Source organism: Pelodiscus sinensis, chromosome 14 (assembly GCF_052426305.1).
Source record: "Pelodiscus sinensis isolate ZL-2025 chromosome 14, ASM5242630v1, whole genome shotgun sequence".
Classification (NCBI taxonomy): Eukaryota; Metazoa; Chordata; order Testudines; family Trionychidae; genus Pelodiscus; species Pelodiscus sinensis.
The window spans coordinates 30,442,890-30,455,409 of NC_143065.1; the positions used below are offsets into that span (position 1 = coordinate 30,442,890).

The 12,520-nt window shown below is 42.3% G+C and overlaps 1 protein-coding gene across 2 annotated transcripts in view; it reads right to left on the reverse strand.

Moving 5' to 3' along the window:
- Positions 1 to 12,520, reverse strand: part of ABHD2 (abhydrolase domain containing 2, acylglycerol lipase) — a 77,575-nt gene that overhangs the window by 15,262 nt on the left and 49,793 nt on the right. For both annotated transcript variants that reach the window (XM_075897067.2, XM_075897068.2), the window contains one exon: positions 4,617 to 4,800. In XM_075897067.2, coding sequence (XP_075753182.2) covers positions 4,617 to 4,800 — 184 coding nt within the window. The remainder of the gene's footprint in view (positions 1 to 4,616; positions 4,801 to 12,520) is intronic.

Below are 12,520 nucleotides of genomic sequence, written 5' to 3' on the forward strand. Positions count from 1 at the left end.
TACCTTGTAACAACTATGACACATGAAGAAAGCTAAGGGAAGAGATTTAATATGTTTTACTATTTTATTATGTTCTTTTGTGCATTTCACGGCACTTCATGTATCGTCAAGTTTGGCTGTTTCTTCTATTGGTCAATTTTGCTTGTGTGTGCAGATCTTCTATGCTGCAACAAGGTTGTAAAGTGTTTAAAATAGGAAGTCAACTTTCAAAACCCACAAAAATTGGTTGGCGGACACAGGGATAAATGAAATGGCAACATTTAGAAATGGTGTTTCTATAATTGTTCCGACAGGTCAGAACTCTATTTCACAGCTTACTAAATTAACATATTGTCAGTCACACAGAATGATTAACATTAGTCAAATTATGTGTGCTCTTCCAGAACACCTTTGTTAGGAAAAGGTCATGAGCAGGTCATTTCTGCAACTGTGAACCCTGTTACACAGTAATGAAGAAATATATACTTCCTCTTATTTACTGAGCAACCTAAGAATGGTGGGAATGAAGTTCAATACTGACTACTTCTAGAGTTTAAATATTAACATGAGGGGAAGTAATTGAACAGAGGGGTTTATCAGGACTTCCCAGGTTCAAACCAAAGGCTAGCAGATAGTGAGAGTTAATGAATAAATGGCATTTGTTCATGGAATGATATAAACACCATGGCTAAATGCAAGACTGGAATTTAGCCTAAAGACTTCCTTATCTCCATGTCTAGCCAAGATATATCTGCCATATACTTGTGAACAAAAAGACTATTTAATTGGCTAGCTCTCTACAGGCACCATTTAAATTCAGGTTAATTCTTAGAACTACCACACTTTTCCATAGTTGCTGGTTTAGACAGCAGGCCTTATACTATAAAGTGTTTGAGAAGATGCAAAATAGAGAGGTTAGATATCAGGTAATTAAATAGTCATAACAACATGAAATCATTGAGGTTACATGACTATTCAATAGACCCTAAGGCAGGCATGTCCAAAGTCCGGCCCGCGGGCCAATTGCGGCCCGTGTTCCGGTTTAATACGGCCCCACAGGTAATTTGGCAATATCTATCTTTTATGGCCCCCAACGAATCCATATGTATTGAGATGAATACATTGTAAAATCTCAGTTAATGTCAGTTGGTCTAAATCAGTTATAAATATATTTGGACACAACATGTATACTTGGTGTTATGTTCCTGTTCATATTTTTTTAACTTAAAAGTTGACAGACAACCTTTATTACCAATAATATGTAATGTACTTTACAATGTTCCTGACATATTTCAGCTTCCTGGATTTTTTTTTCATCTGGCCTTCAGATATGAAAGGCAGAGTGATTTAACACCTGTTTAGATTTGTCATCCATGTGACGAAATGAAAAGTATGCCGTTTGCAATAAACTTTGCATAAAATAGTTAATTTGCATTTAATTTTAATGGTTCAAAGAATGTCAGGAAAAATGGTCGGCCCTCACGCATGTTCACTTCATCAAATCTGGCCCTCTTTGAAAAAAGTTTGGACACCCCTGCCCTAGGGGCAGGGCCAGCATCCAGTGCCCTCCTGGCCCCACTCCCAGGGAGCCCCCTGCCACCCTGCGCTGCTGCCTCTGATACAGACGCAGCAGTATGAGGTGGTAGGGGAAGCTAGTCCACAACAGGAACCAGTTTAAACACCAGCTCCCCTTGACGACAGGCTGTCTGTCACTCTGTGCTGCTGCCTCTGATGCAGAGCAGCCTCTGTCTGCGGGGAGCTTAGAACCTCTGCAGACAGGAACTGCTACTGCGAAGCAGCCTCTGCCTGTGCGGGGGAGGGGAGGGGGGGCAGGCTTGTTGTGGACAGAGGTTACTTAGGAGATGTGGAGCAGCTTCTGTCCGAGGTGACCCCCCCACCCTTCGGACAAAGGTTGCTCTGCATCTCCCAGAGCAGCTTCTGTCCACAGAGAGCCTGGGACCACCACAAACAGAGAATGCTTCACAGTAGCCTCTCCTCCCACTGCTGCCTCTGATACGAGGGGGTTGTATGAGTAGTCGACAAGATTAAACGATAAGTCTAGGCTTATCGGTTAATCGTCTAGTTGACTACTCGTTGACATCCCTAGTGCAAAATGAAATGATTTCTCATGCCTATGAAACCTGCACAGACCATTAAAAAAAGGAACTTATGCTACATCCTCTTGTTCATACTGAATGTTACTTTCCACATGGTAGAGAGCAAGGCCACAATGTCAAGAGCAAACAATAGCAAAACCAAGCCTGCACAGATACCAGAGATTTCATAATAGAGAAACATGTTCCTTTTTAGTCTGAGGGTTTGACTGCCCCCCTCCCCTCCCCCCAGGTAAGTTAAATGAGGAAAATAAGGCCTTAATCTGCTTTTCTCTGCAGCCGCTTCTCACTTTTGGTAACCTGGAAATCCTGCCCTGCAGCACCAAACATCTACATTTCTTTCCAATGGACCGCCAAATCTCCTTTACCTTGTCTTGACCTCAGTGTCTCTCTACTATCAATCTCCAACTACCTTAGAATTTGTCTTAGGGACAGTACAACCAAGAAAAGTGATCTCCCCATCTAGACTGACAAACTACATCATATCATGTGTATTCAGGACTTTCAAACAGACTTGATAAAAGAGGCTAATTTCATTTATTAGATCAGGTCTGGGGAAGCAGTGATGTTTAGCTCTTAAGCCTGGAGAAGTTTTGCACCCTCCCACCTTTTCAGTCACTGTATACTAAGGACTGAAAAGGTCCAAATAGACCTGTATCCTAATACAAAAACACACCCTACCTTCCTTCTAAGGGAGTTTTATTAATAGCCCTCCTTTAACCATCAGCAATGGAGATTGGGTAGGGAGAATTATTTGGAAAGCCCTCCTGCCAAAAGAACAGTAATGCACAGCAGATGTTCCATAAATGGAGATTTGCTATAACAAGGTTGGCCAGCAGAGGGAGTCACAAGCTCAACAAGCTGCTAGTTTTTGAACTGCAAGAAGCACTAAAGGAAAAACGTTCTCTCCCACCAAGACAAGTCAGAGTCCAATATCGTGCCAACAGGTCCTGTCCTAGACTGCCAATCTACAGAGCTTCAGGGGATATTACTAAAACCAGCATACAGGGAACCATTATTCTGAGCAGGAATTTTGGCTACTAGTATGGAAATTTAACACACATTTTAATAGACAAAAAAAAAGGAAGGACTAGAGCCGGATATAGCACTTGCAAGACCTGTATACAGCCAGTTTCCACAGCTATGCTACTGCAGCCACAGTAGACTAAAAGCATTGATCTTCCAATCCATGTCTGAAATGTTGTGTGGGGTATCTCTCTAGCACACAAATTCTGATTAAGAAGCGGGTAAACATTCATAGGAGGCTCCACACTTTCTTAGGACTCAAGCCAGCTATGACCTGATGTCTCAGAGGTGACGTATTGGTCATTTGTTTAAACTGCTGTATTTCAACTTTGGAAAATATTTTAATACTTCCAAAAAGCTTCTGCAGCCAAAGGTTAGAAACAGAGGTTTAACCACATGTGCACTCTTCCCTAGACTTGGCTGAATATTGAGATGGCTATTCCTTAACCAAGACCTGCATTACTATGCATGCAGTCAGAGCATCTAAATGTGCTCTATAATGTTTAGAAATCTGTCATCAAATCTCTTAATCCAAAGTATTTAGGTTCCTTGGCCAGAATGAAGTTATCTTTGCTACGCTGATCCTTTAGTGCAGGGAACAGTCTCGCTCTCCAGTGGAGTGGCTCTGACTTTCAGAACTGACTCTTCCCCAATGCTCCCCCCCCCCAAATTATGAGACAAAACTGAATGAACTAGGAGTCACCAAATGAAATAGGTAGCAGATTTAAAACAAACAAAAAAAGTATTTCTTCACACAACTCAGTCAACCCGTGGAACTCCTTGCCAGATGACAGTGTGAAGACCAGGATTTTAACAGGGCTCAAAAAAGAACTAGATAAATTCATGGAGGATCGGTCCATCAATGGCTATTAGCCAAGATGGGTAGGAATGGTATCTCTAGCCTCTGTTTGTCAGAGGCTGGGAACTGGTAACAGGGGAGGGTAACAGGGGACACCTGGCATTGGCCACTGTCAGAAGACAGGATATTGGGCTAGATGGACCTTTGGTCTGACTCAGTATGGCTGTTCTTATATTAATAGTCACAAAGATTCTATTCTAACCCATAACTTTGAGTTACTATGCACCATCACCTATTCTAAACTTGGACTGTAGTACATTACTATTAACACTAGGGGGAGCTCTTAATGCTTCCATTTGCAACAGTCTAAATCCCAGATTAAAGCCAGAAGGGAGCATTATGAATCCCAAGATACTTGCTGCTTTGTACTGGTCAGGCTAGTCAGAAATGTTCTTACTTGTGAACATGGAGTCTTCTCAACAAACAACCAAAAAGCCCAATCCATCTGGTCAGGGGGTCACAACAGGAGATACAGAGAAAGGGAGGTAAAGTCTCTTTACAGAAGGCAAAGGCAGCATTTATAAGGAGTTCAGAGTGTATCATCCTTAGAGGTCAGGGTGATACATGCTAGCAGTGCAGGAAGCAACTTGTGTCCCTGCTGCCAGCACTGTGCTTCCACAGGAACCTGAGAGACTTACCTTAATGCGCTGTACCCTTGGCAAACACTGACGCAGCATAGCACTCTCTCCTGGTTGGCCTGGGTCTCTCCCAAGTACTTGCACACAATGTTTCCACCCAGGCTAAAGCCCACCACAACTAGCTGGGTCTGAGGGTAGGTCTTCTTGATGTAGTTAACCATGGCTCCAAATTCCCAGGTGCAACCTGTGAGAAAGGCCAAGTTCAGAGTAATGTTAACAGAATTCTAGACCCCTATCCAGCTTTCTAACAGCTAAAGCAACTATACTAGAAGTCTCTGTGCCTTCCAGCATTGGCTTCAGAAGAACAGCTCTCCAGAGGGTAAAGGAACCCTAGTTACCTCAAGGTCAGTTATGCTGCTAGTCAGAGACTTCACTACTTCTAAAGAAGAAATGTGCATGTGTGTACCAGACAGCAGCTGGATATAGCATGCTTGCAATCCACATGCTGGGGAACAAAACACTTCAACATGTCAGGAACACTGCTGTGTGAGGATGCAAGTGTCCACCTCCTTCATGCACAAAATGCAGAGCACGGAGGCCAACATGTCACTGTAGGAGTTTTCCCACAGACGGAAACAGGCCTAGGCACCACCCATAATGCAGGGGAATCAACTAACCCCGCTAACAAACCTTGAAGCACAGAAGATCCCAAGGTCATTCTCAGCTAGTACTCTCTTTGGAGTAGGGCATCTTGCTAAACCCAGCATTTCAGAACTAGCAAGACTGAATTCATTTTGTATTTGTTGAGATCTGAATGAAGGCAAGAGAATAATAGGGTCAACTCCTTTCCTGTCATTGAAAATAGAGACATCACTTAGAAGATGGATGTGTCAAGCTGGGTCACATAACAAAAAGTCTTATGGGACTATGACCAACTATAGTTGTACTTTAGTGAGTAGATAGACTGACTTGCTTATTCAATTGCTTAATAAGGCGAGACACAGAAAATGGTGTTTTAGTAAGAGGTTTCCTGAATCTATCCCCCAACAAATATATTAGTTTTCCTAAACCTAAATATTCTCTACAGAGATTTTGTTCTCACCTGATGTCTGAACAGAAAGATAAATATATTTCCCGAGAAGATGGAAATCTCTTTTGACTCAAGCAGAACATACACATGAGAACTGGCTACAGAAAGTTCTTAGACTCATAGGCTTTAAGGTCAGAAGGGGCCATCATGCTTATCTATGCTGACCTCCTGTACATTGCAGGCCACAGAATCGCACCCAGGCACTCCTGTAATTGCCCATAACATCTAGCTGAGTTACTGAAGTCTTCAAATCTTGATTTAGAGATTTAAGTTATAAAGATCCACCATTTATAGTAGAGCTTCAGAGTTACAAACATATGAACAATGGAGGTTGCATATAACTCTGAAATATTTGTAACTTGAACAAAACATTATGCTTGTTCTTTCAAAAATTTACAACTAAACATTGACTTAATATAGCTTTAAAACTTTATTATGCAGAAGAAAAATGCTGCTTTGCCCTAGTTAGTAGTTTAACATTTAACACAGTACTGTACTTTTATCCCCTTTACTGATTTGTGAAGAATGGATGCTTAAGCACTATATCATCAGTGCATGCATTCCCCTTTAGATTCAGAAAGGGGAGGGCATGCAGGCCTTGTCTACACCAGCAGTGCGCAACCTATGGGTTGCGACGTGGCTGTCTTCTGGGCGGGTCGCAGGGTCGGACTGGCCGCCATTTATTTCCCAGCACAGTGTACATGTGGTGGGGGCGGGGGGAGCAGAACAGCATTTAAAGGGGTCACGCCTTTTTTTTTGGCTCCACCAAAATTTTCCAAGCGGTTACGCTGGGAAAAAGGTTGCGCACCACTGGTCTACACTAACCCCTGGTGTCGATCTAATTTATGTGACTTCAGCTATGCAAATAGCATAGCTTAAGACAATGTATTCACCATGGTATCTGGTGTGCAGTAAGGTCATCGGGAGCCGCACACAAGTGAGAAGCAACAAACAAAAAAACAAAAAACCCCAACAAACAAAAAAACCAACAGTCCTCACTGACATGTCCCCAAGTGAGATGGAGAAAGACACTCCCCACATTCCCCCCACACACCAGAGCTTAGAGGGGCCCAGCTTAGTAGATTTTGTGTGCTCCAACCACACAGTGGGGCAGCAGGAGGGCTAGAGCACCAGGCACAGAGCCCACAATGCAGGGGGGCCTGAGCCTCGGGGGCCATATACAGACAACCTGGGGGCTGTATCTGGCCCCTGGGGCTGAGGTTCCCCACCACTGGCTTAGAGATCGATTTATCATGTCTAAGCAGACATGATAAATCAAGGCCAGCGGATTGATCGCGGCAGCATCAATCTCCAGCGTTGTGGAGACAAGCCCACAGAGAGTAAAATCCATGCTCAAGTTTGCATATGCTGTACTCCAAGAAGAATGACCTATTTGCTGAAATCTGGACTAACTGTGACATCATCCTCGGCAGCTGGAGGAATCTTCAGCACCAGATTAAAGAGTCTTTCTAATGCCACATTTTGATCACTAACCATCTGCCCTCCCTTTCCTCCCCATTCCCCAAGGTCATGCCCAAATTCAAACTTAATTTAATTATTTCCAGAAGGGGAGGGAGAGGCTGACTTCAACAAAGCTCAGACAACATGTTTTCTAGTCCTGTGTATATACTCTGCATCTGAGACACAGTCTAAAGGGAGAAGGCAAAGACTGATCTTGCAACAGGGCACAGGATTGAGAATAAGGAGACCTATGTTTTTATTCTGGGCTCTGCTACTCACCTACTCACCATTTGTCATCTCAAGTGTTGACCAATATTTGCTGGCTAATATATAAATGTATAAAAATATATAATAATGTGTTATCTGCACCATATATATTGGTATGCATTAAGTAATAACAATTATATAGCCTGAACTGCCCTATGCCTTGATTATAAAACTGTTCACATAACTTGCATTAGCCAAAGTAAGATTTTGCTTAAGTAGACAGGAAAGCTGTTAGGGTCAGAGCATAGGAGTATTTTACCATAGTAACAGGTAGGGAGCTATTCTCACAGGCCAGTACTGGAATACCCCAAAGGAAGAAGACAGAATGGACATTATTTGTAACTCTGAACACAATCTTATGGCTGTTCTTTCAAAAGTTTACAACTGAACACTGACTATATAGTTTTGAAACTTTACTATGAAGAAGAAAAATGCTGCTTTACCCTTTTAAAGAAGTTTAGGTTTGAACACAGTATCCACTGTATCAGAGACAGCAACACTGAGCGGGGGAGAAAACTTGTGTAACTGTTGAAATTTTCAGCAGTTACACATTACCTAAATAAACATATTAGCCACTCTAGTTTTTGTCTATGATCCTGTCAGATTGCGTACTTCCAATCCCAAATGAGGCACGTGGTTCGTCAATTTTTAACTATGAGGCTATATTATGTATGATTGTTCCAGCCTAGTAAAAACCTAAAAGATCCCTTCAAAGACAAGCACCTGATATTCTAGTATCCAAAACAAAAATACAAAAAGGAATAAAAGAAGCTAAGGAACTCAGACAAAATGGGCTGAATTTTAGTGATTTTTAAGGAAATACATAACTTGTAAAATCATCCTATAAATGCTACGAGCTGATGCATAACTATGGGACCACCCCTTCTGCACGAGGTGAATACTGCATGAGACAGCTTCCTGTAAACCTTTTCCTGTACTATATTTTTATTATCCAATAACCTTGACTGACATTGGTTATTTAGTCTCTTGCCTCAACAAACCAAAGCATAGTCAAACAACTGACTATACTATTTATTAACATTAAACAAGTCACTTCATCTCTACCTCAGTTGCCCTATTTGTGAAATACAGCCTTTCCTTTCGCAAGCATTTTGAAAGGTGTGGCTGAAGAGGCTAAGTATTATTATGGATGCTCTGTGTATGGGTGTTCTCGCAACAAGTACTTATGGCAGTGGTCACCAACTAATAGATCGGGATCTACTGGTAGATCTTGCAGCTTCTGAAAGGTGATCCTAACTGGTTTGGTCAAGGAGGTCCTACAAGGGTATTTGGGTTTGAGGTTGATCTTGGATTGCACTTAAATTCAAAAAGTGATCTTGTGCTTAAAAAAGTTGAAGACCACTGACTTACGGAATGCAGAATCTTTTACAGTAAGCTTGCCCGATGCAGTTACAATAGTCACTTTTGGGTACCCACAATGGTGTTATATTTGTACTAGTCCCAGGGTATGAAAGAGAAAAGACAGAAGAAATAGCTTTCATTAGACCAACTGCTGGTGGTGAAAGCTTACAATGCAGGTCTTCACATCATTTCTGGGTGCATTCAGTTAGGACTGATCTGGGATACATACAGTGTGTTGTGCTAACTCTGGCAGAGCAAACAGATGCTTAGATCTGTAGCTAGAGTGGGGGTGGATGAAGCCATCACTAAGGCACTTCCCTTTGAGATTGGAATTCTTAGAGACAACCAAGAATGCGATATTTTGATCAACTTGTGCTGCTCTATAGCAGGGATGGGGAACCTTTTTTGGGTTGGGGCCTGCTCATACACAGAAAAATCATTTGGGGACTGAACACAAGTGAGAAGCAAAAGAAAAAAAAACCAAACAAACCTTCACTGAATTGTTCCACCCTCACTGAATTGTTCCTCCCTCTCCCCCCCCCCCCATCCCAAGAAGGAGAAAGACACTCCCCTTGCACACCAGAGGCTAGAGGGGCCTAGGTTAGTAGATTTTGTGCGCTCCAGCCCTGCAAGACAGTGGCAGGGGGGCTGGCATGCCAGCACAGGCTCCACAATGCTGGGAACAAGCCCCAAACCTCAGGGGGGCCAGATCCACGCAAGCAAGGGGCTGCATCTAGCTCCCAGGCCTACGGTTCCTCACCCCTGCTCTATGAATAGTCCCGTTACTGCTTACTTGGATGTAGCCAGTGACTGAGACTGAGCTGATGGAGACCAACTGGCAAAACTCCTCCTCACCCCATTTTCTGTCTCATTCTCCTTCAGCCTTTCCTCTGTTTTCCCTCTGTGACATATACTCTTTAGGTCAGGCCTACATGATCCATTTGAATGGATTCCCTCTGGAAGCAGAGCCACAGTCTGTGTTAGATCCTTTAACACTGCAATTTGAGAGAAGGGACCTAGTTGCATGGATCTCTATGTTTAAAAGGCTCAGCTCTCGGGCTAGTATTTATCATGAGTTCCCACTCCCTCCCTTACGGTTGTACAACTAAGCTAGAAAAGAGAAGCAGCTCTAACAAGAAGAAATAGCAGTCCAGAACCTACAGCAAAGTTCAGTGGTGAGCTGGTCCCTCTCTTGAATCACTGCCTCAGGGAGGCAACAGTCATTCTCCTAGCTAAAGGGTGGGCATGCAAAGGCCCAGTATCATTACAAATGATACACAGAAGCTGGCAAGAACCAAAAGGTCTGCCTCACGTAAAGTACATTAGAAACAGATCATTGTATCCTACTTGGGATAGAAGAGAATTTTACCTGCCTCTAGGGAGGCTTTCTGGCAGCATCTCTGTGCCCCCTTTTGAAACATCTTTTCACAAAGTTTTTTGTTTTTTATTTGTTTTCTTTTGTTTTTTTAATCAAACAGCCCATAATACTTCACAAATCTCAGGAGCTCTTCCCTGTACCTCTTAAAACTAGTGCATTTTAACATGGCACTATTTGAAACAGTAATACATTGCGGTACACTGGGGAAATTTCCAGGAGGATTTACACGGATCAATTAAAGCACAACACAACAGCGTGCTTCAGAAATCACAGTTCCGTAGAATTCATGATTCCACATTGTAGATAAACCCTAATACTGCTCCATTTCTATCAGCAAGATCATTTCTGACACATTATCAGGTTGGTGTTTTGATTAGCTAAGTGTACTGCAGTGTTCAGAATTCGCTAGGATTGTTAAAGACCCTATTGTTTCAACTCGGCAAGCTTTGGGGCTGCGTCTGGTTTGGCAGATTTAGAATACTTTGCAGTGTTAACATTCTTAATGAGCAGTTTCTCCTCAGGGTGACAAATGCAGGGCTGGATTGGTTTCCTTAGGAAACAGCCAGCAGTCAAAATTATTTCTGACCATTAGACTTGAGGGCTATGAGCAATAGCTTCAGAAACTTGAAACTGAATTAGCATCAGGTCAGGCCTAGTCTACCGGACAAAGTCCCTGATAAAGGTCATCCTCTTCCCAAGGGATATTTCAGTTGTCGCTGAACTCCTGCAAGGACGCTGGCCTGTTTGGCTTGGAGTCAGAGGAAACTCTACATTCTTGAGTTTACTAGACTTGCTTGGCTCACTGTTTGGCATGATGCTCTTTAAGTGAAGTTGTGTTTCTGAACCATCATGAAGACATGCTGGGCATTCCTTGCCCTTTGCAAAGCTAAGAAGAAATAAAAAGACCAGTGTTCTCTCTAAGTACATAGAGCCCTGGTCCTCTGACTGGGCTGATTAATCACCTAAGAAGCTGTACTGCCATGCATCTTACAGGGAACACTGAAAGAGACAGATCTCTAGTGCTGTCCTAGAGAATACTACCTAGGGGTCTGAGCTTAAAGCCCAATGGATTCAAGACAGAGTGCCATTAACTTCAGTAAGTTTTAAATAAAACTCCTAGACTAGGCTCTCTTTAAGGCTTCTTAGATTTGACACTAGCTGAAGATAGAACTAAATGTTTAAAAGTATATGGCCTTGATTTGTAAGCCCTAAGCAAAGCTGGTATGGATCCATGTGTATACACCATATACTAGCTATTTAAATGCTACATGATTACTATTTTCATTTCATTACATGTTCTAGTTATTAGCCACATTCCTACCAATTCAGGTTCAGGAATTCTTCTTAGGCCTGAAATTAGAATCAGCCTGGCCAGAGCCAAGATTTTGAGTGTAACTAATGGCTGGGGAGATAAAGGGAAGGGCTAAAGACAACAGATCTTGCCACCTTAATAGGGTTTTATTTGCAGAGAATGCTCAGCGCTTATGGAAAGAAAGGCTGTGTCTAAATTAGACACTTTGAAATTGCAAATGAAGCTGGGATTTAAATTTCTTGCGTTTCATTTGCATAATGGGAGCTGCGGCTTTTTTCGGAACGGTGCTTTTTGAAAGAAATATGGCAGTTTAGAAAGGGATCTTTCAAAAAAACCCTTTTCCGAAAGATCCCATAAACCTCATTTTTTGAGGAGTACAGGATCTTTCGAAAAAGGGTTTTATTTTCCATCGATCCCTGTCTAAACAGCCGTTTTTCTTTCAAAAAGCCCCATTTTTAAAAAAAAATGCAGCTGCCATTATGCAAATGAAGCATGGGAAATTTAAATCCCGGCTTCACTTGCAATTTCAAAGTGTCTAATTTACATCCCTTTTTTGAGAAAAGGGATGTAATCTAGACACACCAAAGAGTTAGGCCCTTTGAAGGACTCATGTTGGGCTGCCAAAATTCCAGATGGTCAAAGCCACTAGTCAGTTTTGAAAGCCCTGGCTTACATGCAGACTTCTCATGGGGTGATTAGACACCGCAGTTCTCTTGGAAAACATCAACCTCAAACCGTTCAGTACTGATCTGACTTGGTTGCCCGGGTGAAAAGTGAGGGAACTGAATTCTCAAACAGCAGCTCACAAGAACTTGTTACTCCCCAAAATTAAACTAGTTTCTACATAGCACTTTCCATACTTTACAGATCTGTAAGGCCATAAAGTTTAATACTGTTAAAACTGCACTGCTAGCTCAGCAGGCAAACAGCAGCCAGAAAGCTCAAGAACATTGTAATTTATTTCTAATTTAAACAAAATAAAACCTACTCTGGGCTACAAATATACATGCTAAATACCAACCTGAAAAGAAAACAGCCACAGGAGTTTCAGACAAACCAATAACATTCCACTCTAGCGCTATATATGAAGCATC